At 35.4% G+C, this 21,904-nt stretch overlaps 1 protein-coding gene across 4 annotated transcripts in view; it reads left to right on the top strand.

Annotated features, from left to right (window-relative positions):
* ajap1 (adherens junctions associated protein 1) overlaps positions 1–21,664 on the top strand; it is a 96,212-nt gene extending 74,548 nt beyond the window's left edge. For all 4 annotated transcript variants that reach the window (XM_058785103.1, XM_058785105.1, XM_058785106.1 and 1 more), the window contains exons 3-6: positions 12,029–12,116; positions 14,645–14,887; positions 16,934–17,056; positions 18,153–21,664. In XM_058785103.1, the coding sequence (XP_058641086.1) occupies positions 12,029–12,116; positions 14,645–14,887; positions 16,934–17,006 (404 nt within the window). In that variant the 3' untranslated portion in view covers positions 17,007–17,056; positions 18,153–21,664. The remainder of the gene's footprint in view (positions 1–12,028; positions 12,117–14,644; positions 14,888–16,933; positions 17,057–18,152) is intronic.
* The last annotated feature ends 240 nt before the right edge of the window (positions 21,665–21,904 follow it).

Raw genomic sequence — 21,904 nt, 5'->3', positions numbered from 1 at the left:
TAAAATTTTAGAAATATTTCACAATATACAGTTTTATGCCGTCTTTTGGTCCAATAAATGCAGCCGAGGTCAACATAACTGTTTGACTTTTATATATACATTGTGCACTTTGTGAGAACAGCTATAATCTATGAAAGTCCACTTTCATTATATTGAAAAAGAGCAGCTTGGACATTCTGCAAAATGTCTCACAAGTTTGGAATAAGTATGAACTTGGAACAAGTACACGATGACATAAATTATTTTTTTGAATGAAATATCCCTTTAATTTTCCTTTAATAGCCAGCATCCAAGACAGCCTAGAAACCTTTCACTCAGTTTAATGATGAACTATATCAGGCTTTTCCCCAAGGACCATTGCTTCGCAACTGTGTGCAATGCATCAAGTCTGAACTTCTCTCCATCAGCTCAGTGCTGACTAGACTATATTTTAGAGTCACGTATTAGTCCTGCTGGTGACAGCCTTGACTTTGCGGGTCTGTTGATACAGCACAGGGAAGATTTTATCGCTGCAGACCAAACATGATTCAGCTGTTTACCCATCAGTTTGTGTGTGTGTATGTGTATGTGTATGTGTCTATGTGTGCATTCAGAGGGGTCAAGGTTTGCCCCAGTTAGCCCCTGCTGGTAGGAACCGTAATTACACAATCTAGTTCTACAAATAGCATCTTTTTTCCATTGATGACCAACCCAAAGAACCCACAATTAATCAATTATTTTATACTTTGTATTAGGGCTGGGCGATAATTCGATAACGATAATAACGATTATTTATCGCGATATTTTCCTCGATAAAACGATATGAAGAGTTCGATAAATGTTCGATATAATGTTTATGAACGAAACAGCGCGACTGATTTGAATCGCGCCACGCGGACCGTTTATCCGCTCGGATCAAAGTTCAACCTGCCGCGCGGCGCGAGCTCACCAGAGCAGATGCGTATATTCGGTCACGCGAGCACTAAACAGCGCTGTGAGATCCAGTGTGAAGCGCGAATTCAGCGATGAGCACAAATGACTCCGTGATTTAAACTAGTTTAAAGCCAAACAGAACAAACACTGTGTGCAACAAGACAGTCAGAAGGCTTTTCAATCTACACATCGCCATGATTTACCATGGATTTACTGTAGTAACACTCACTGCACCATGGTATTGTGGCAGAAGTGTGGGATATTCACAATGAATTTTATTACAGGAGTAATGGTATGCAATTATATTTGTGATTAAGCTATAGCATGTGTGAATTTATACTTAATGTTTTTAGACTAACGTTACTGTTTTTCATACAAATAGGCTACTTTAAAAATATATATTTTTATCATGGTATTGAGGTGCTATATGTGTAGTTTTAACTGTGTTTATCATGATTTAAATGTATGCTACTATGGGAGACCAATGCTTAATTAAAAAAAAAAAAAAACACTTGGTCAGAATAAATTTAACCATATAAAACTGAGGTTGCTAAATTTTTTACATATGTTACTGATCTTGATAATGAACAAAAATTTACCTCTGCATCCTAACTCAAGCTATACTATCAAATGTGCATTTCTAAGAGACAAAAAAGTGATATTATTATTATTAATATTATCAGGCAACCCAAACCTGTTTCTTGATTTGAAACAATATTAGAACATGCAGAAACTAAGAAATACATTTTTCTATTAATGGTCTGGTTTCTACAACTTTCACTTGCAAAAATCTGGCTTTAAACTTAAAAAAATAAAGATTTTACATTTATCGTGATAATTATCGATATCGACTGATATGAAAACAATTATCGTGATATTTTTTTTTGGCCATATCGCCCATCCCTACTTTGTATGCATTACTACTTTTTAAAACAATTTTTTAAATGTTACTACTTGTTTCAGAAGGTTCTAAGAAAATTCAAAAGTAACATTCCCATAAATGTTTGCAAATTTATGAATGGAATCTTTCCTTAATGTTCATATAACAAAAGAAATGTTTTTAAAAACTGGACATCTTTATCCTTAATAGGAACATTACAAAAATGTTCTTAGAACATTTTTTTATTATGAGTGCTGGAGAGCACCCATAAACAAAGATTTCTCCAGGTATTATAATGTTCACAGTGCATACCTGTGTGATCGTGTGTGTGTGTCCTTTGTCTCCATTTAAGATGCTAGCATTACACTCTCAGAAATAAAGATACAAAACCTGTCACTGGGGCGGTACCTTTTCAAAAGGTACACTTTTGTACCTATTAGGTTCAAATATGTACACTTTAAGTACTAATATGTACCTTTTGAAAAGGTACCGCCCCAGTGACAGCTTTTGTACCTTTATTTCTGAGAGTGTACCATGAAGATCACAGATGGAGCCATCAGGTTAACGATGTGCGCGAGTTGATTAAAATGCCTTACAGTCCTGCTGCTCAGCACTCCAAGCTCGTTATCACCTCCCCAGGCTCAAAGGTTAATTGAACATTTAATAAGGAAAAGACAAAATTATGCATTTATCCAAGCCGGACTGTGCTTAAAAGTTAATGGTTGGAAAAATAATTTTTTAGTTAATTTAGTGAAATTATGTTGTGACATCCTAATAACTCCCAATAACGCTCTGTTCAATGAAGGGTGTTCAATGGTAAAATAAGAATTATAATAATTACTGGAGAGCCGGAAATATCGTTTCTACATTCCACTCAAATGCATATTCTCATCTAATCCTTCCCCTGTAGAAAAAACAACAATAAGTTCTACTTTACTGAGGGACAATATGCGAGACCCAGGTATAGTTGTAATCATCATTTGGAAATGCTGGATAATGTGTCACAATGTCGCATTTCTCATTATAATCAGTAACTAATTAGTAGCTAATTACATTACATTTGTAACTGTTTTATGTAAAGTAATGAATTACTTTGGATTGCTTTTACTCGCCAGGCTTTTTTGTATTGAAAATGCTGTCTTTCTGTGCTCCAATAATCTTTGATTTATTTACAGTGTAGTCTGATGATATGATATACAGTATAGGCTATATTTAAAAGGTATGACTTCATTTAGACATGACATTTTAAAAACATATACAGTATTATTTAGTCTAACTGAAATCAGACTTTTAATGTGCATGTCAACATACCGACTGATAAGCATGACACACTTACCAGAATTACAGTACCCATAATTCTCTCATACTACAACACACACACTACACACTTTTTTTTTTTTTTTTTAAGTGCATAACTTGAAAAAGATATTGTGGTGTAAATGCAACAATAAAACATTAAAGCATTTTATTATTACCTTTTTAAATAGATAAAGATCTACACTATCATTATACAGAAGATAACAAAAAAAGGTTAAATGCGCTTTACCTCCATTTACCCTACTTGTAAAATGTTACCCTCGAAATTGGCTGTAGTGGAAGTTTTTTCGTTTTGTGGCTAGTGAAAGTAAGACATAATGTTAGGTCACAAAGCATCCACTGGATGACCTTGTATTGTAGCTGCAGTACTGGGTTTGTGAGATGTTTTCAAATGCACTAACTTTAGGTAAAGTCGGTCCTTTAAAGTTATTGCTTTGATGTGTTCCAGTTTTATTAAAAGGCGACATTTTCCCTGTCAAAGGTGTGCTAAATTCATTCACAGGCCCCTTAGGGATGTGTCTTACCTGCATTGTAATACATGAACTATATTATGTTTGAAGTGCCTTCTTTCTCAAAACTGTTCATCCAATAGGGCCGTTTGGTTTCACCGAGGTAAACCTTTTAAAGACGTGATAAGCTCACAGGGCCGCTCTGACAGACAGCCATGAAGTAGTTCCATCCAGGACAACTTCATTATCTGTTAAGTAATACAATCATAGAGTCTACTTTGACCACCTCTCCCTCCCGCACTGTACAGAGCGATTGAATTATGCAGGGGAGCCTTTGACACTGGGAAAAGGCATTTAGAATAATTGCCTTTGATCCTCCTTGTCTTTCTCTTTCGCTTTTTCCTCTCCATTTCGCTCTGCTCTTGCAGTAAGGATTTGGGAACGCTGTAGCTCAGTGGAAGTCAAGTGAGATTGACATCTTGACATCTTCGTTAATTGGCAATCGTGAACCATCAGCAGGTGCGATGAGAGTTTTCCCGCGATCAGGTGGGGCGTGTGGGAAGACAACAAACGGAGCAAAGGGGGGAGAAGGTTAACACCCGGGGGAGGGAAGACTTCAAACCCTTTTCCCTCCTCTACAGAGCCAATGCATTCAAAATTAGAGTTGGATATTTGCAGTTTGTGGTTGTCGGTGGGTTGGCAAAGATTTTCATCAAGCCCGTTTCCACAAATGAATGAGAGAGGGGCACTCAGCAGGAGTCAACAGCTCTGCGAACAGAAAGCTGATGCAATCAAACGTAAATTCACAAAGAGCACAAGGATGTAACTGATGGAGATTTAGTCATTTTCACTGGTCTGCGAGAGGAGAACTGGTGCAGAAATAACAGTTTTTAAATAATGTACTGAGCAAATAGGATTTACACATGAGAAAGCCTGTGCTTGTATTGCTATTCCTATTATCGCCCATGAATAAGTTACGATTCCATTCATAAGTGGAAGCCTCTCATTCACATCCATTTTTCGGTGTACAAGCTTTTAAAACTTTTCATATTCAGTGGCCATGAAGCATAAATTGGGAAACTAAACACGTTCTGTTCCTGCGCTGAATTCTAAAGCATCAGTGCTTTGTTACATCACACTTCTTTTGGAACATAGGGTACAGCACAAAAGAAGATATTTTGAAGAATGTTTCAACTGTTTTTGCTCATACAATGAAAGTCAGTGGGGTTCAAAACAGCAGTGAACTCATAGTGACTGTATGGAGACGTTTATCTTCTTTTATGTTCCATAGAAGAAAGAAAGAAATTTTGACGGTGAGCCAATGATAAAATATTTTTTCCCTTTACTTGATAATTCATAATGAAAGATATTACTAAATTTATTCAGCAAGGGTGCTAGTTGAAATAAATGCTGTTCTCTGTTCATTAAAAAATCCTGAAAAAATGTCTAACTGTTATCAACTGATATTAAAAATCAATGTTTCTTGAGCACCAAATCAGCAGATTAGAATGATTTCTCAATTTTAAAAAACAGCTTTGCCATTACAGAAATAACATTGTTAAACTATATTAAAATACAAAACAGTCATTTTTCAATTGCAATAATGTGTCACAATATTAAAATTTGACTTTTTACAAAAAATCAAACAACTGCAGCCTAGAGAGCATAAGAGACTTCTTTCAAAAACATAAAAAAGTGCATAGAAATTCTTATATAGAGCAACACAAAGTGTGCAAAAAGAAACAGTTAAAGTTGTTTGTTCTGATTTGAAATCATAATATATCAAATATAAAAGGGGCTAATGGTACTAAAAAAGCCCCTTTGAAAGGTTCACGGGGACTTAGATTCTGAATTTGGCTTTTCACTGCAAATCCCCATATTACAGAAAATGCATAATTGCTTTTGGAAAATGATTTAAAAATAGATTCCTAAACCCCTGAGATTCTGCATGCGCAGAGAATATATGCATAGACTAATCATTTTTAACACACAGTGAAAAAGAACATTTTTAATAGCGCTCAGTCATCATGGAAAAAATGATTTTTCTGTCTCCTCATGCTCCTGCTGTCTGTCTCTCTTTCTCTCTGAGATTTCACTTATAATGAAATTACTGCATTCCCATTAAAACTAAATCGACTTCTTAGATTACTGTGAAAAATCTCTGGTGTTAGTGCTGGGATTTGCACCGAACTAATTCCAAGGTGTGATTTTGGTGAGACTGGTGCTCCTGTAAAGTCAATTTAAACTTGGCAGCCGCACAGCAGTTCATTTGAAGTTTGAAGGATCTGGATACTCCTGCATACAAATTTTAAAGGTCCTTTTATTCACTTTCATGTTCTTGCCTTTTGAATGTGCAGTCAAAGCTGTTGCTTTGCCATGAGTACTCCTCTAGCCAAACCACAACATGATTGAAAGCACTCAGTGAAGGCATCTCCTTTCCACTCCATCTCACTAGCCCTTTACAGCCATCTGTAGCTGCAGATGCCAGGCCTGGGCTGCACTAATAGAGCATTTAGCTGACAGATCCATACAATGTCCCGCTGCAAACCTCTAAATGTCCTTTAGGTACATAAAGGAGTGTCTGCCTCTGTGGTCTCTGCTCTATGGGGCCCCAGCAGCACAAACTCATAACCTTCAGTTAAAATACTGCCCCCTGTGTATGTGTCTCCTTTGCATATATTTTCAAGGTCTGTCTGTTAAAATGGTGCTATTTGGGTTTTATATTTGTCCTGGTTTTATTTTTTTTTTTTTAACTCTCTTTTCTTTCCACTACTGTCCTATTTTAATGGTAGTCTCATGACATTTCACTTTGTTAGGCCTAATTTTTTATCTGGACCAGTTTACTCTGCTATATATCACTGGCCACTAGTGGATCTTTGTTAATGTTTTTTGTACATCCTGGTGCTACTTTTTTTTTTTTTTTTATCATAAAGGCAACACTACATGGCATATGCAGTGACACAGTTCAGTGTATTTCCATATTCAAAACAGGACTTGATGTTATCTATGAGAATTTGATTGGATAATGAAAAATGTCTTATAGTATTATTGATAGCAGGGGATGTAGTGGAGGATAAACACAGCTCTATATTTCTTTTGTAGTGCAAAAAAGTATTTACTAACCTTTTTTTATTATAGTATTTCTTATATTCATAGTTATATATAGTTTATAATTATTTTCCCCCAAATGTAACAAAGTATTCAGATTATTACTGACTACTGTGATATTTTGTGCAGATATATAAATTCAGTTATTATTATTTATGATATTTTAATTATTTGACTAAAAAGCTAAACATTCAGTAAACTATTTTACAAACCTAAACTGTATTGATGACTAATTATAAAGAAAATTTACATTTAAAGTTCTTTTTCCATTTCAAAATTTTACACTTAACTATAAATGCCCACTCTGTTTTTTGTTTTTTGTTGTTTTTTTTTTTACACAATATCCCTGATTAATTAATTAATATTTTTTCATCTATTCATGCAACCTTGAATATGCTATTAAATTTTGATGAAAGATTATGAAAACAAACGTTTCTTTTTTCATTGGAATTACGTGCACTTATGACACCTGCACGATAAGACCAGGAATGTTCATTAAGAAACCATATGCAGTCAGTTTTGCATTTCATGTTGTATTTAAAAGGATACAAATTTTGAATGGCTGTTAATTGAGGCTAACAGGGTCATGTTAATCAGCCAACTTTGAACTCTTTAGTACAATTGAAACAAACAACAGCCGGAAATAATTTAACAGTTCAGCTTGTTCTAGTAGAGACGTTTAATAGTATCTCTGGGCGTGAGGACTCTATGTCTTTGCGGTTTGGGAAGTTTGGGAAGTACAGTGCCTCTGAGGGTTGGGCTCTTTTGTCCTGATTATTGGCAAGGCGCCCAGGGAAACAAAGGCTCACCCCGAGCACCTGAAGCAAGGTGACTCCATCACTGGCAGAGTCAGGAAAGAGGGTGTCTGGTACCTCAGCGCCAGGCTGCTTTCCTCTTTTGACACTTTCCCTGATTGGAATTGGTGTGCCTATCTCTCTCATTGCAGGTCCAGGTGAGACAAGGTGATGTACGTCCTGTTCTCTCTGCCTGGGTGGCAGTAATAAGAATATAATGGGGGTACATTTGCATTCGTCTTCTCTGGTATTATAAAGCTCTATATTACACAAATGTGATGGGTTCGGTGTGACAGAATGGGGGGAATGAATCTTTCGAGCTGAAATCAATACATAAAACAACAGGCCAAGAAGCCAACGAGAGTTCTGACTCAGAGCAAGGTCGAGGACGAAGAGCTCGTCTCATAAAATTTCACAGATGCATAAACACCTGAATATATCACCCGACACACTCTCTCAATTCAATCTGCTGCCTTCCATCTCAGAGTGAGAGGAACGGCGCGAGAGAGAGGGAAATTTAAATAGCTGTCTGATATGTTTATGTGTTGGTGTAGCTGGGGGACTCCATGCCAAGGAGCAGTGCTCAGGCCAGGGACTGAGATAAAATTAATCCAGCACTGACCCGGACGCAGAACACAGGGAGGGAAAGTGAGGCGAGCTTTTCCCAGATGCATCTGCATGCTTCCATCAGTCATAGTGCCAGCTAAGCAATCAGGAAGGGTCAGAACATCAATATGAAGTAAACAAGTGCCTGAACTCCTGTGAACCTTAATGAATTCTCCTCTAGATCAAACAAGGAACCTGTAAAGCACTGCCTATAATAAATCAAAACTGCACTGGAACATATTTTTTTCAAGATCAGTTCACACAGCCTTGTTAGATGGATTGATTAATTATAAATAATCAAGAACAAATTTCATTATTAATTAGTTGGTCTGCACACTGTGCGACATCTGCTAGTGCCGTCATTTTACAGTACTGAAAAATGCATTTCTATGGACAAAACACATGTAAATAATAGAGGTCACAGATTGAGCTGCTGTGGGAAATGTGCATGATGCAAAATGTTCAAAAACATGATAACGAACCAATCTCACAAGTGTAAAGTAACACGACTTGCCCTTTTAGGTGCTTTGACAGATGTGTGCGCTGTTCAATGCATTTGGCAGCTATTTCCATATACGTAAATGTTAGAAATGACAGCAAACTTCACAGACTTAACCAAGCAAGCGCAAGTCTGACTGAATTGTGCATTGTGCACAGAAAGGGAGCACAATATTTCTGACTAAAACATAGAGTGCTGCAGTAATGACATATTTTTGTATGTCAACTCAGACGTTAGCATCACCCTGGTTGCCTCAGGAAAACCCAATCAGATTTTGCAAATGCCTTATGGATTGATGCAGAAAATAAGCTCTATGACCAACAAAAGTAAGTTTTGTTCAATTGCCAATTTTTCCAACATCTTTATCAGTCTTTATTTAAAAACATTTTCCCTGAAAGATTGTGTTTGAATAATATGCAAAAGCACAAGCTGCTTTTAGCCACTTGCTAGCAACAAATTTTCAAGACGAGTAAAAGCTTAAAAAATCACAAGGGGGAATTGCTAATTTACATTTACTAATATATTAAGTCATCAAATAAAAAGTGAAAATATCTTGAGCTTTTGTTAAGCAAAGACCTTATTTCAGGCATTTATCCAAAAACCCATTGACTTTAGGATGATGGAACCAAAAGTGCTAAAATGTTACAACGTTTCTGGATTTTGGCCTGTAAAGATATGCCATCCCTGCAGCACTCTTATTAATACGTGATGTGAAATAGTACTTAAAACTTGAATGATGCCTGACAGCGAGTCCGTTAAACTTCACTGAACAAGAGCATGCTTGTTCGCGTCAAACAGAAAGCTAACAAAATAATTCTGACTAAAATATGCGATCTGAAACAGGCCTTGAAAACTGAAATGAGGCTAAATTGGTTGTAGATATGCTGTTAAAAAAATTGCTTTTATTTGCAGTTCTTGTTCAGCTACAAAAAAGTATTTGAAGCACCTTGATTGTCAGTCTAATAAGTGTCACATTACAGTTTACTTTCCTAGACATAAATATTTAGTCAGCTCAATTAGTATGGTTGCTGAAATAAGACTAGTTAATATGAGGAGTTTGCTGGGAATTAATTTTCATACGCTCTTGATGTACCATAAGGAGCACAGCTCAGCAGAGCTTGTTGGCCCTCGAGGATAATGTAATCTGTCAAAACTGGCCCAGATGTTTAATGTCACACGCATACATACATACATACATGTACAGGTTTGTAAACATGCACACGTGCACAAAATCTCTCTTTCTCTCTCTCTGTCTCGCTTCTGTTTATATCCCTTTCTTTTTCTTTTCTCTCGCTCTCTAGTATTGATTATTCAGCCAGAACTTGAGGGGCTCAGCATCCCAGAGGTCGGCAGGGTTAAGTAAACCAGTCCAGTGTTTTCTGTACAGCAACACAGTATAGCGAAACTTGGCCCTTCCTGCCAGCACTGAGACATTCCTGTAATTGACTCTAAAATGAGACATGGCTAACACAAGGCCACTAGAAAGGAAAATGATGTGGAAACTGACAGACGCACACACATACTGTAGCACAAGCAGCACTTATATTTGCTGCCCTGTTAGCTAAATAAAACAAATGCATTAGGAAGAGGATGCTATTTGAAATGAAATATTACTTTATTACTATATACTGAATAATGCAAACAGTCCGATGGTTTGGTGCTTGCAAACTGGGGACTGTGGCGGAATGTATTATTTAGGGGGTTTTTTCTCCAAAGGATAAAAAAATTATAGTTCTGAGTTTGTTTGTTTTTTTACTGACAAACACTGTTCACTTCTTTTTTTTTTTCTGGCCACCCCAAATATTTCCAAAATCAATTCAAGGAAGACTATTTATTGTTCAGATGCTGCTGATGTCTTCCTGAAAGTAAATATTTCACGCAGCATGATCTAGTCAGCATGCATTAAAGTAAATCTTGTTTCAGCTTCAAATGTTCATGACAGAAGATGCAAAATATGGTTAGTTGATGCATAAAATGTGCCTTTAAACTAAAATAAGGATTTATAAGTGCATATTTTGGCTACATTTCTATTTTGTTTTTCACATTCACCTTAATTCATTAATTAATTTAAAGAGTCCTGTGGTGTGACGAATAAATTATTTATATAAATAAATGTTTATGTATTCATCTTTGAGGCTCTTTGACGCTGCTTTTTTTTCTATTTTTTAAACGTCTGCTAATTGCATAAATGCAAATATTGCACTTAGTCTCTCAATTAATATATCATAACACCAGCATACATAATAACTGTAAAAGAATTAGCTAAATATTTTTTTTACATTATTTTAAATGTCAATGTCCCAAAAGTATTTCATGCCAACTACTCATATTTCACAATAAGTATCATTTTCACAGATTTGATCTTGTACTCATTATTTGTAATGCACAAAGGTGGCATAAATGTATTTACAGATGAATCGCTATTGTGTGACACAGCGTAATAAACTCTGAAAGTTATGTCTTTTAATAAAAAATAGATGTATGTCTTTTAAATAAATATAAAAAAACACATTTAACGAACACTGCAAAGAAAAGGAAAAAAAAAAAGGACAGGACATTATCTATTAATTTTATGGACATTAATTCAAGATACAGGAAAATCTATATGAAAAATTCCTTCATAATTAATACAGTATATTGTATTTTTAGGTCCCCTGTTGTTTCCAGTGAAGATAACGTTATACACAGCAAATGAGTCCACGTTCATATACTCTGTCGCATATTGAGTTGGACACTTAGCCCCATGTGAAGCTACTGTGCTAGGTGAGCTAAGGTTAACTAGTGTTATAACTCTGAAATGGTTATGTGAATAAATTAATGCTGGAACCGTGGAACTCCCTTAGGTCCCGTAAACTAACCACTCACATAAATGCGCCACGCCGTGCCGCATTCTCATATCCCAGATAGTTTAATATGGATGCTGCTGTTCCTCGCAGACCCGCACACAAACACTTTAATATTGATGGGGAAATCCATAAAATTGCTTCCTTCCCTCTTATCAGCTCCAGCAAGAAATGGAAGTCGTGGCACTCTTTATATCTAAAAGTCCGTAACTGCGGCTCCCCGCGGGGTTTCATTTCTATCCATTCAGGAGTGACGGGGTGAGAAAGACAGCGTAGCTCATAGTTCTTGTGACGCTCTTTATTCTGGAACAGAGAGTTCTTGTTCTGCATTAATTGTTGTTTGCTGACCTTTAGCCAGCTGGTGTGCTTGCCATCATCTCCCAGTCAAGCTGTTTCATGCTCCAGACTTTGTGAAATGGTCAAATGAACAATTGAATTACTGTAACGGTGGCAGACGGGGCTTAGAAGAAGCTACGCTGGCACAGATAGAGCGATGCATGTTAAGATGCAGAATCAGTGTTATTGCAATCAAATACCTTACAAAAGGCACTGGCGCTCACATGAGTTGCCATGGAGACATTGATAACTATGCTGTCTTTGTTGTTTTTTTCTCTTCTTAGGTCTGGCTGTTCACCAGATCATCACCATCACTGTGTCCCTCATCATGATCGTTGCAGCCTTGATCACTACTCTAGTCCTTAAAAACTGGTAGGAAACATTCTTTTCTTTCAGCACGGTGTCTTAATGTTTTTCTGTCTGTGTTCCTCTTGTCTGTCTCTCCCTATTCCTGTCCCTCAGTCTGTTTATCTTTTCAATCTGTCCTTTTCTATCACTCTGTCTGTCAATGTGGACAGTGACCCCTTATTGCGCCAAGCAATCCGGACACTCGTACACAATAGCTACTTCCCAAACCTGTTGAGCTTCCTTCGTAGGCTGCATTTTAAAGTACCTAAGATACCTTCTTTTGGAATTTGTATGAATCTTCTGCAGAGAAAGAGCAATTCCAGAGTGCATTGCAACATGAATGTGAGAGCTTTATCTTCATAAAGTAAAAGTTCATTCAATTGTAGGGGAATTTACAGTAAAGACCATCGGACCAGGTGTGTTGAATGAAGACCAGAAGTCAAGAGATTCGATCAAAAATGAAGAAAATTTACTGAAGATAGTTTCATCAGCAGAAGTCAGCTTCAAGACTCGAGTTCGTAGGCTGCTCTGCTTACATTACAGAAAAACCAGTAATTATACCCTAACAGAGGATGCTAATTGCGTCAATACATCAGTCAGCAAAATTCTGATTGGTTCTAAAACCTAGATAAATTTCCACATATGGACGCAAACGCTTCAAGCATATCTCCATCTGAATGGGCAGACGTCAGCGATCAGGGATCATACAAGATGGGTGTCTTCCGGATACCTATTTTTGGTCAGGATGGCGACAACTGGCAGAGACATTCTTCTAACACACAGAAAGAGAGCTACCAGCAAACACAAACAGAGCACTTATCAGAACTTCAAGGCCGCCTAGCCCTAGCTAGAATTTTATCAGTATGGTAATGGTTCGTTACAAACACACACTATGAAGTCATCATCTTAGAGCAGGGTTCCTCAATTAATTTTCGCCGAGGGCCGAATTCTGCCAACAATACCAAGCCAAGGGCCACTGACCTATATATATATATATATATATATATATATATATATTCTTATTATTACAATTATTATATTACTGTTGCTCTTGTTAAAATAGTCACAAGAAGGTCACAAGATAAATATTCAGATTTTTTTCCCCCAGTAGTCTGTTTTATTCAAACAATTATGAACATTTTTTCATTTAGATACAGAAGAACTTTGCCTGTTGAATATTAAAAACAAATGAACAAATAAAAAATCTGGATCTCCATGTCTGCCATGCAAATCAACTGATCCAGACTGGATCTCTTCTCTCCACTTTCCCTAATTACAGATTCAGTTATTAGATCTGTCAGCATTAATATTTTTACACTTAGATTCTTTAGGCGGGGATCAAACTGTAACACCGTTTGTCCCAACCAGACGTGACGCGATTAAAAAGTATCTTTTCAATATAATTTTTGTCCTAACCACCCGCAACAGCGACACGTGACAATAAGCGACACGGAATTCTATTTTAGAAATGTTTTTTTTTTAATTTTCTGCGACGTCACGGCAGAAACAACATACAAAATATGACAGTGATAATCTCAGGTAATGAATATGTGCTTTATTCAATGTTAAAAGTGTCACATGCGAGTTTTAATATTAATATTATTTTGCGTGCGGTTTATAGCCATAGTGAAAGCAACAATAGATATTTTACCTCAGATCTTGAAAATAAAGTTAATGTTGCTTTCTGATGCTGCGTTTGAATTTTCATGCCACCTTATTTGAAATTAACACGGGCCAAACTTTTTTCGCCTATTGAGGAACCCTGTCTTAGAGAGTGGAAATATAGAATAAAGCAGGATTCTTTAATATTTCTTAAGCGCACATAAGGTTACACATTTCACTCTTACCATAACTTGATTAATAGTCAAACAAGAAATAATGTAATAATATAATTAATATCAATATGAAGGATCTGGCAGCTGGGCATCCACTCCTTCACAATTATAAAATTATTTCTAAAAACAGTTAATAATAAAAATAATGCTAATAAAAATGCAAATAATTAAAACAATACGAAACAATAATACTAATACAATGTTAAATAATTTAAATAATTTAAAAAATAATTAAAAAATGAAATGTTCATTATCTAAGATACTGCAGAAAATATTACTGGTAGTAATATAAATTTTTAAAATAAAGCAACTAGAAACCGACTGTTTTATAGATACAAGAGAAAGGTTCATTACTAAAGAATACAAAGTAAAAATAAATAAAATTACATAAAATAATTGTAAATATCATTAGAAACACTATTTTACCCCAAATTTGTTTGTGCTATATATATTTATGCCAACGTATCGAGCTGATCTTCACAAGTTGTTACATTGAAATCAACTTTTATTGAGTCATTTCAGATCAGTCATTTATGAAGTTCCATTTCAATCAGAATGCCTATTTAGAAAACGCACAGCAAGGAGGCTCACTAGGTTTTGAACAGAGCTAAATCTGTTTGTGTCTGCCTCCCCAGTCCACGTTAAATGTAGGACAGACACAGCGGTTCAAGGTATGATTTTATGTTGGCTTTGTGAATTTGGTGCGTGTTTTTGTAGTTGTGCGCAGTCCGGGAATGGCCGACACAGCAGCCACCAGAGAAAGATCAACCAGCAAGAGGAGAGCTGTCAAAACCTGACCGACTTCACGCCCGCCCGCGTGCCCAGTAAGGTGGACATCTTCACCGCCTACAACGACAGTTTACAGTGCTCGCACGAGTGTGTGCGGGCCGGCATACCGGTGTACACGGACGAGATGATCCAGCACACACCCATCTACAAGACCTCCTACAATGGAAACAGGCAAGAGTCCAACATTAATATATATTCTGTAGAAAAAAAAAACTGGGCTGGATGTTGCTATTGCTGACCAAGTAGTTTGGGCAGCGAAGAGACTGCACTGACAGCCCAGTCCATACATTCTGATAGGGTTTGGCTTCCTCGTAGCATAGAGTAGATTCAGTGCTGTCAGAAATAATGTTCATTCTGAAATGCTTGAACACTGGACCAAAGCAGAGCAGAAGAAACATTATGCACCAATGTATACACTTTTAAAAAGTGATAAGTTGACTTAACTTAAAAAAATTGAGGAAAACCGTTGCCTTAAAATTTTTAAGTAAATGATAATTAAAAATAAGTTAATTGAATTGTCAAGTTCACTTAACTTTTTTTTTTAAATTATTATGTACTTAATAATTTTAAGGCGACAGGTTTCCTCAATTTTTTTAAGTTAAGTCAGCTTATCGCTTTTTACAGTGTAACATACTATTTAAAGTGCACATCACATTTGATCCTGGCTGTTTGCCATTTTAAATTTTTTATTTAATTTTTTTAAACTAAGGGGCCATTTACACCACTGAAAACAGAAAACCTTTTATCCGTTTTAGCTGTTTATTTACTTGACAATGGCGTTTTAAACGGTGCCTAAAAACGCATACTTTTTAAAACCAGTTTGAAAGTTTTTAAAAACAATACCAGTATTGTCATGATGTAAACTATATTAAATAAATTAATTAATTGAAATGTTTCTTTAGAAAGTGACATCGCCATCTACTGGTATGCATAATACAGTGTTTTAGTCATTTTCGTGGATCCATGTGAATGCAACATTTTGACTATGTTGCTGCGCGTACGCAAAACTTTTCAAAAATGCAAAGAAAAACTGTTCTTATTCTACTTGAATTATCTTTTTTCGTATATATTTTTAAAATAACAGTGCAGTCTCAGAATAAAGGTACAAAGTTAAAACAAAAAACGGTAACACTTTAGAATAGGGAACACTTATTCACTATTAACTACGACTTTTCCCTCAATAAATTAATTTGCTGCTTATTAATAGTTAATAAGGTAGTTGTTAAGTTTAGGTATTGGGTAGGATTAGGGATTTAGAATAAGGTCATGTAGAATAAGCCATTAATATGTGCTTAATTACTACTAATAAATGGCTAATATTTATTAGTCATTTATTAATGGTTTAGTTTTTATTAATGGCTAATATTCTAGTTATATGCATGCTAATAAGCAACTAGTTAAGATACCCTAAAATAAAGTGTTACCCAAAAAACCTTTTGAACCTTATTAACCTTTCTTAGTGCCTACAGTGTAAGAATAGAGTTTTGTACTTTTTTTCTGAACTGTCCTTTAGCTGACAGACAGTTTCCATATTAAAACTTTCTTAGAGAAGTTGCATCTTTAAATTCATCCTGTATAATGCACCACCGCTACAGCCATTCACACACAGACAGACTCTCTGGCAGTTGCATCATGTCTCATGCTGTTTTTCCTGTAGTTATAAGTTATTTTTGAGCTATTTATGACAGCTTGTCAAGTTAATAATAGTCCAACTTTTAAATGTCTGTGGTCTTAAACCCCCTGTATTCGGTTCCATTTAAACTGTTTTAAAACGCAAGAATGTGATAGTTTCACCATTCTTAAAGTGCTGCTTTTAACATGTTTTTCCCTGCTACAATCTTCAATAATAGAATAATTTAGCCTTTAATGTGCATTTTGAAAATAACCAGTTGAATCTGCCAGAGAGTCATTATTTTTCAGATAAGTATGTTGTGACAGTTGTGTATTCTTGTTTTTTGTCCTTCCATTGCCCTTGTCTTTATAAAAGACTGAGTATGAGCTTTAAATTGTATGAATAATTTCAGTGCTGCTTCATTTAATACTGTATGCTTCTGAATACAAAAGCCTAGATGAGAGGGTTTAGAGGAAATGTTAACTGTGGGCGCTTTGTTTGTGGTATAATGCAGTCGCCACATAAAAAAGGGTCTTGAATCAGGGAGTGGGACAGAAGTGCTTATATCTGCAGGATTGAAGAACTGATGTGTCTGTCTATTCCAGACCGTCGCCCACTGAAAGGCAGCTAATCCCTGTGGCCTTTGTGTCTGAGAAATGGTTCGAGATCTCCTGTTGAGGCCCTTTTACTACCTTTGGGTTGAGCCCACGTCTTCAATTTGTGCCCTGGTACGTACTGTATTTCTTATGGCTCTGAAGTCTATATGGTGTAATTCTGACATGCTTTTCCAGTGCTTGTGCACTTACTAGAAAATCACAGTTCCTCAGGGTTCAACAAGGATATTTCACTAGTCATAGAACTGAAATGAGTTGCAGACTTGTGGCTCATATCTTTTAAAATTGTGCTGAAACAGAATATATTGCAACAGCAGAAATATAGTGTCACATTAAAATACTAACATAATGATAACACTTGCATTTACATTAGGTATCATATAACTAACAATGAACATTTTGTACAGAAACAATTAGTGAGACATAATGAGCAAGACATTTGTTATAGTATTATTCAAACAATACATTTTTACAGTATTTATTAACCTTTGTTAACAGTAGTTAAAAAAGACAACTGTTCCCTGTTAGTTCATGTTACAAGCACGGGTCCAATAAATAATATTAACAGATACAACTTTTGAAATATTCTATTAGGCAGTGTTATTTTACTATCACGAGATACTTCAGTTTTATTAATATTTTGAATTATTTTTCTGTTTTGTTTCTGTTTTAATTGTTGTGAAAAATTGTGTACATAGTTTTTAGAATTTTTTATTTCATGTTTTTATTTTTATTTTAGTACATCAAGTTAAACTAAAATGTTTCTTTGGGAGCTAGCTGAATTAAATATTACATTTATTTTATTTAAAGTAACAGATTTTTATGGTTGTAGTCAACTATAATAACCCTCATATTAGTAAATACTGACTTTAACATTAAGATTACAAAATGCAGAAGTAGATTAAAAGCAGAAGTTTTTTAATTGTTAGTTCATATTAACTAATGACAAATGGAACCTATAGTAAAATGTTATCAATTACTTAATCTAGGTTAATGTTAATTTCTATATGTACTAATATACTTTTAAAATTTCAAGTTGTATAAAGTAATAGTTAATAAATAGTTTTTCTTATATAGATTTATAGTAGTTTATGTACACTATCAGGTCTTATTCACTATCACTAAGTTACACTGTTCGGTTCTTACTCTATTTAAAAAGTCATATCAATTTAATATTTAAATACCTAAATTGAATGTTTTCTACTTTCAGGATCTCATTGGAAAACCTGTGAATCAAACACAAAAGACTAAAACACAAAAAAGCAAAACAAAACCACAAGAACAACAACGACAAGCAATTACAAAGACGGGAAGTGAGACGAACAGGCAGTTTTGTACAAATGTCGGCTCTCTCTAGAAGTGGACTGAAGATGTTTATTTTTCTAGACTGATGCAGTGCTATGGATACCACTCCCAAATTATTTTCCATAGACATGTGATCATTTTAGAGATGATATACCTAGAGCTGATATATTATATACGTGTATTACTGCACATGTGGGTGTGCTGGAGAGGAGAGGCCGCGGGGACACTCTCTGACACGATATGTCTGCTTGTGTGGAGAAAAGACTCTCCTGAACTTTGTGCCAATAATGCCATTATGTGCCACTACATATATAGATGGGACGCGTTCAGTTTTGTGGAAAATTACAGACACATCAAGTAATTTCAGTGACTGTCTCCCAATATCAATCTGTCATCCGTTTTTGTATAAAAAGTATGAATATGTATTTGAAATATGTTTTGAAATAGCTGAGGAAATGTGTTACAAATGTCCAAAAAATATTTATATGGAGCACTATTCATTTAGAGGAAGAAAAAAAAAAAAAAGAACCCAGTGAGGAATAGTATACCCAGGTTTTAATTTCACTACATTGTTACTAGGCCCCGTTTTAAAGGAATAGTCTCTATTTTTATACAAACGAGGTTACATATGAGTCAGACAGACCCAATTCAACTGGACTCTTGGGACTGTTAATCTGCGAGCGGTGAAGGTTCAGTGAAAAGTTGAAGTTTTTTTTAAAGCTATCAAACAATGTGGAAGCCAGATTCAGTATTCATTTACAGCTTATTTGATTTGCCAAAGCCCTGCTTCAGACGCTCGTTGAGTTTCTTTCTTTTTTTTTTATCACTGATGAGAAATTACATGTAAGGGTTAATCATGTTTACGGACTCACAGACCCTCAGAGAGGTGTTTGATACCCATGATAGTTTGTTAGCTTGTGGGTCGAGCCTAAATAACACAATTATCTATTAAAACATTACAAAATAGCTAATAAACCTCCTCTACGTTTTAATTACAAAGCTTAATTTGAATAAATCACCAGACAATTATCAGCCTTGTGCATAGACTCATAAAGGACAAACTATTGTGTTACTTTATTTTCGTGCCTAGTAATTTGTGCCAACTTGATTTCATTTGCTTACTTCTATATTTAAATCTGCAACAAAACCATGAATGTCCCCCTTTCATTGTATGCTATGTTTTAATTCAAGCGAATAGTTTATTACTCATTACTTTATTACTATTGACTCAAAGGCAAATATTCCATCAGCAGAAACAGTCTAGTGCCAATCATTTTAATAGCAATCAGAAATGCAGTAATGTACAAACAGCATGAAACTTGCCAATCAGCTTGATTTATTGATAAAGTCAGCAGGAATAAATGACACTTTGGATTAGTGTGTGTGTGTGTGTGTGTGTGTGAGAGAGAATGTGTGCGTGTCTGAAATCGCAACTCTACTCAAGCATCACTAGACCAAAGAGCTCCGCTGTGGGAAGCAGTACACGAACAGACCAGGACAGTTATTCTGTACATGACGAGTAAAGAAAATAAGAGGGAGGATAACTGTTATTTTATCCTTAAACAGATGTTTAATGGTTACAATTACATATTGTACAAAGGCAAACACTGTGAACGAAGAAAATAGTTGTTTGCAATAGCCTGTCGCTGAAAGTGAAACATCTTGGAGTAAATTTAATCATAGGTTTTCAGATGTTCCTCAAAATGTTTATAAGCAGTAGAGAATTGTGATTCTTGTTTTCATCCTTGGAAGACAGCAATACATATGAAGTTCTTTTTTTTTTTCCCTCTACACTTGTCTATAACCGACCAATTTAGAGATCATGTGAACCACACTGGCCAATCATGTTAGGTATTTAGAGAAGTACTAATTATATACTGGAACACTAAAGCTCTGTATTATGTACATGTGTAAATGTATTTTCTATATATTTACCTCTATTCTATCTTGTGATTTTTTTTAAATCCTTTTTTTCCCCACAGGATCAGTGGAAAAGATTGAAACAGATTTTTTGTTTACATTGCATAAGTCGCTGCAGAGGTTACAGACAGATAAATATACACATTTTTGTTGTGCCAAGCCTCAAAAAAACAAAAAACAAAAAAAACTGTTGTTTCTGCTGTAGCTGTAGTTCTCCTAATAATTAGGAAATTCCAGGTCATTTGCATTACATTTTAATACAAGGAAACTATCACGGGATAAGATGCATTACAGGCATTTAGCGGGTTTCAAGAGTATGTTTTTTTGTTTGTTTGGTTTTTTTTTAGTCCAAGTGCTAAACGGGATTCTTTGAGGTAAAATAAAAAAATCTTTTTTTTTTTTTTTTTGGGTGAAATTAAAAACACTTCAGGTGTTTTGTCATTCTCTTTCTCTCAGAGAATGAAAATAGCTCCAAACCATCTCAGTCGACAGCTCAATAAACTGAACGTCAATTAAAAAACCTGAACAGACGACTGGCCCATGTGACTGCCAGCACAGGAGAGGATTTGAGCTGCGAGTCTGATAAACATGTCTGGAGTTTGACCGAGTGTGGAATGTTGACGCAGAGCTCAGAATCAGTTGAACAAAAATCTGCTGAATAAAAGGTTAATTGACTTTGTGCTAAGCCCCGCCTTAAAAAACTACTGACCAATCCTACTGTACTTTGCCAACAGTTTGCCATATCATAAGACAAACGTGTTTGAATAGTTTAAAATGCAATTTTATAGAAAATAATATAATATAATAATAGACACATTATATTATATTATTAAAATTGTGTTAATAGATCAGTTTATTTTGCCTGGATTTTAATATTATTGCATAAACATATCTTTAAAGAAAAAAATGAAGACAGTCGTTTTCATTCCATCCCACGTAAGAATAATGTACTTTTTTTTTCTTTTTTAACACCACTTATGGGCACATTTTACTACAAGTCATGCTTTTTATGTACATCTCCTATCATTTCCGATTGTAGCTTCTGTAAGGCTTGTACCAATGGGACAGAGGAATAGAAAATTGACCATTTTCATCTGTGTGTTACACCTGAATGTGCTTTCTCATTCACTTTGAGTCTTTCTCTGAATGAAACCTGCTGAATCCAGTGCAATATGATGTTTTTTTATATGACAAATACTTCTAAATCAGAGCCCTCCTCGTTGTTGACATGTAAATTACACACTGCTTATTGTAAAGGCTTATTTTGTTGTCATGTGTTGTATTTTTTTGTTTTCATGTGGTACTATACTCAGGCATCATCTATCTATGAACATGTTATTTTATAAAAGGCAAGTATCTAATGTTTACGGACACAAATCTTTGTTGGCTTCAGTTCTGTTAGTTTTTTTTATTTTATTTTTTTTGCTTAAGCGACGCACATTTGCAGAGTCACATTTCATGATGACAGGTTTCATATGGTGCAGAACGTACTCTAAAGGCCCCCAAAAGCCCAGGGCTGTCAGGAGAGATTACGCCAAATTCCTCCTTGTGTGACAGAGATCCGTAAAAACCGTTTAAACTTATAGAAACCGGAAACTCTTTACTGAGGCTTAGTCAGGGAGTATCTGAGATGGTCTTTGGCTTTTGATTTGCTGCAGGTACAATTTATTACATTGCTCCATATTCCATGCGAAAACAACCTGACACATGTCCTGTTGTTGCCATAGAAATAAAAAC

Source organism: Onychostoma macrolepis, chromosome 08 (genome assembly GCF_012432095.1).
Source record: "Onychostoma macrolepis isolate SWU-2019 chromosome 08, ASM1243209v1, whole genome shotgun sequence".
Lineage (NCBI taxonomy): Eukaryota > Metazoa > Chordata > Actinopteri > Cypriniformes > Cyprinidae > Onychostoma > Onychostoma macrolepis.
The sequence above is the reverse complement of the archived record's forward strand: the minus strand, read 5'-3'. Positions and strand labels throughout refer to the sequence as shown.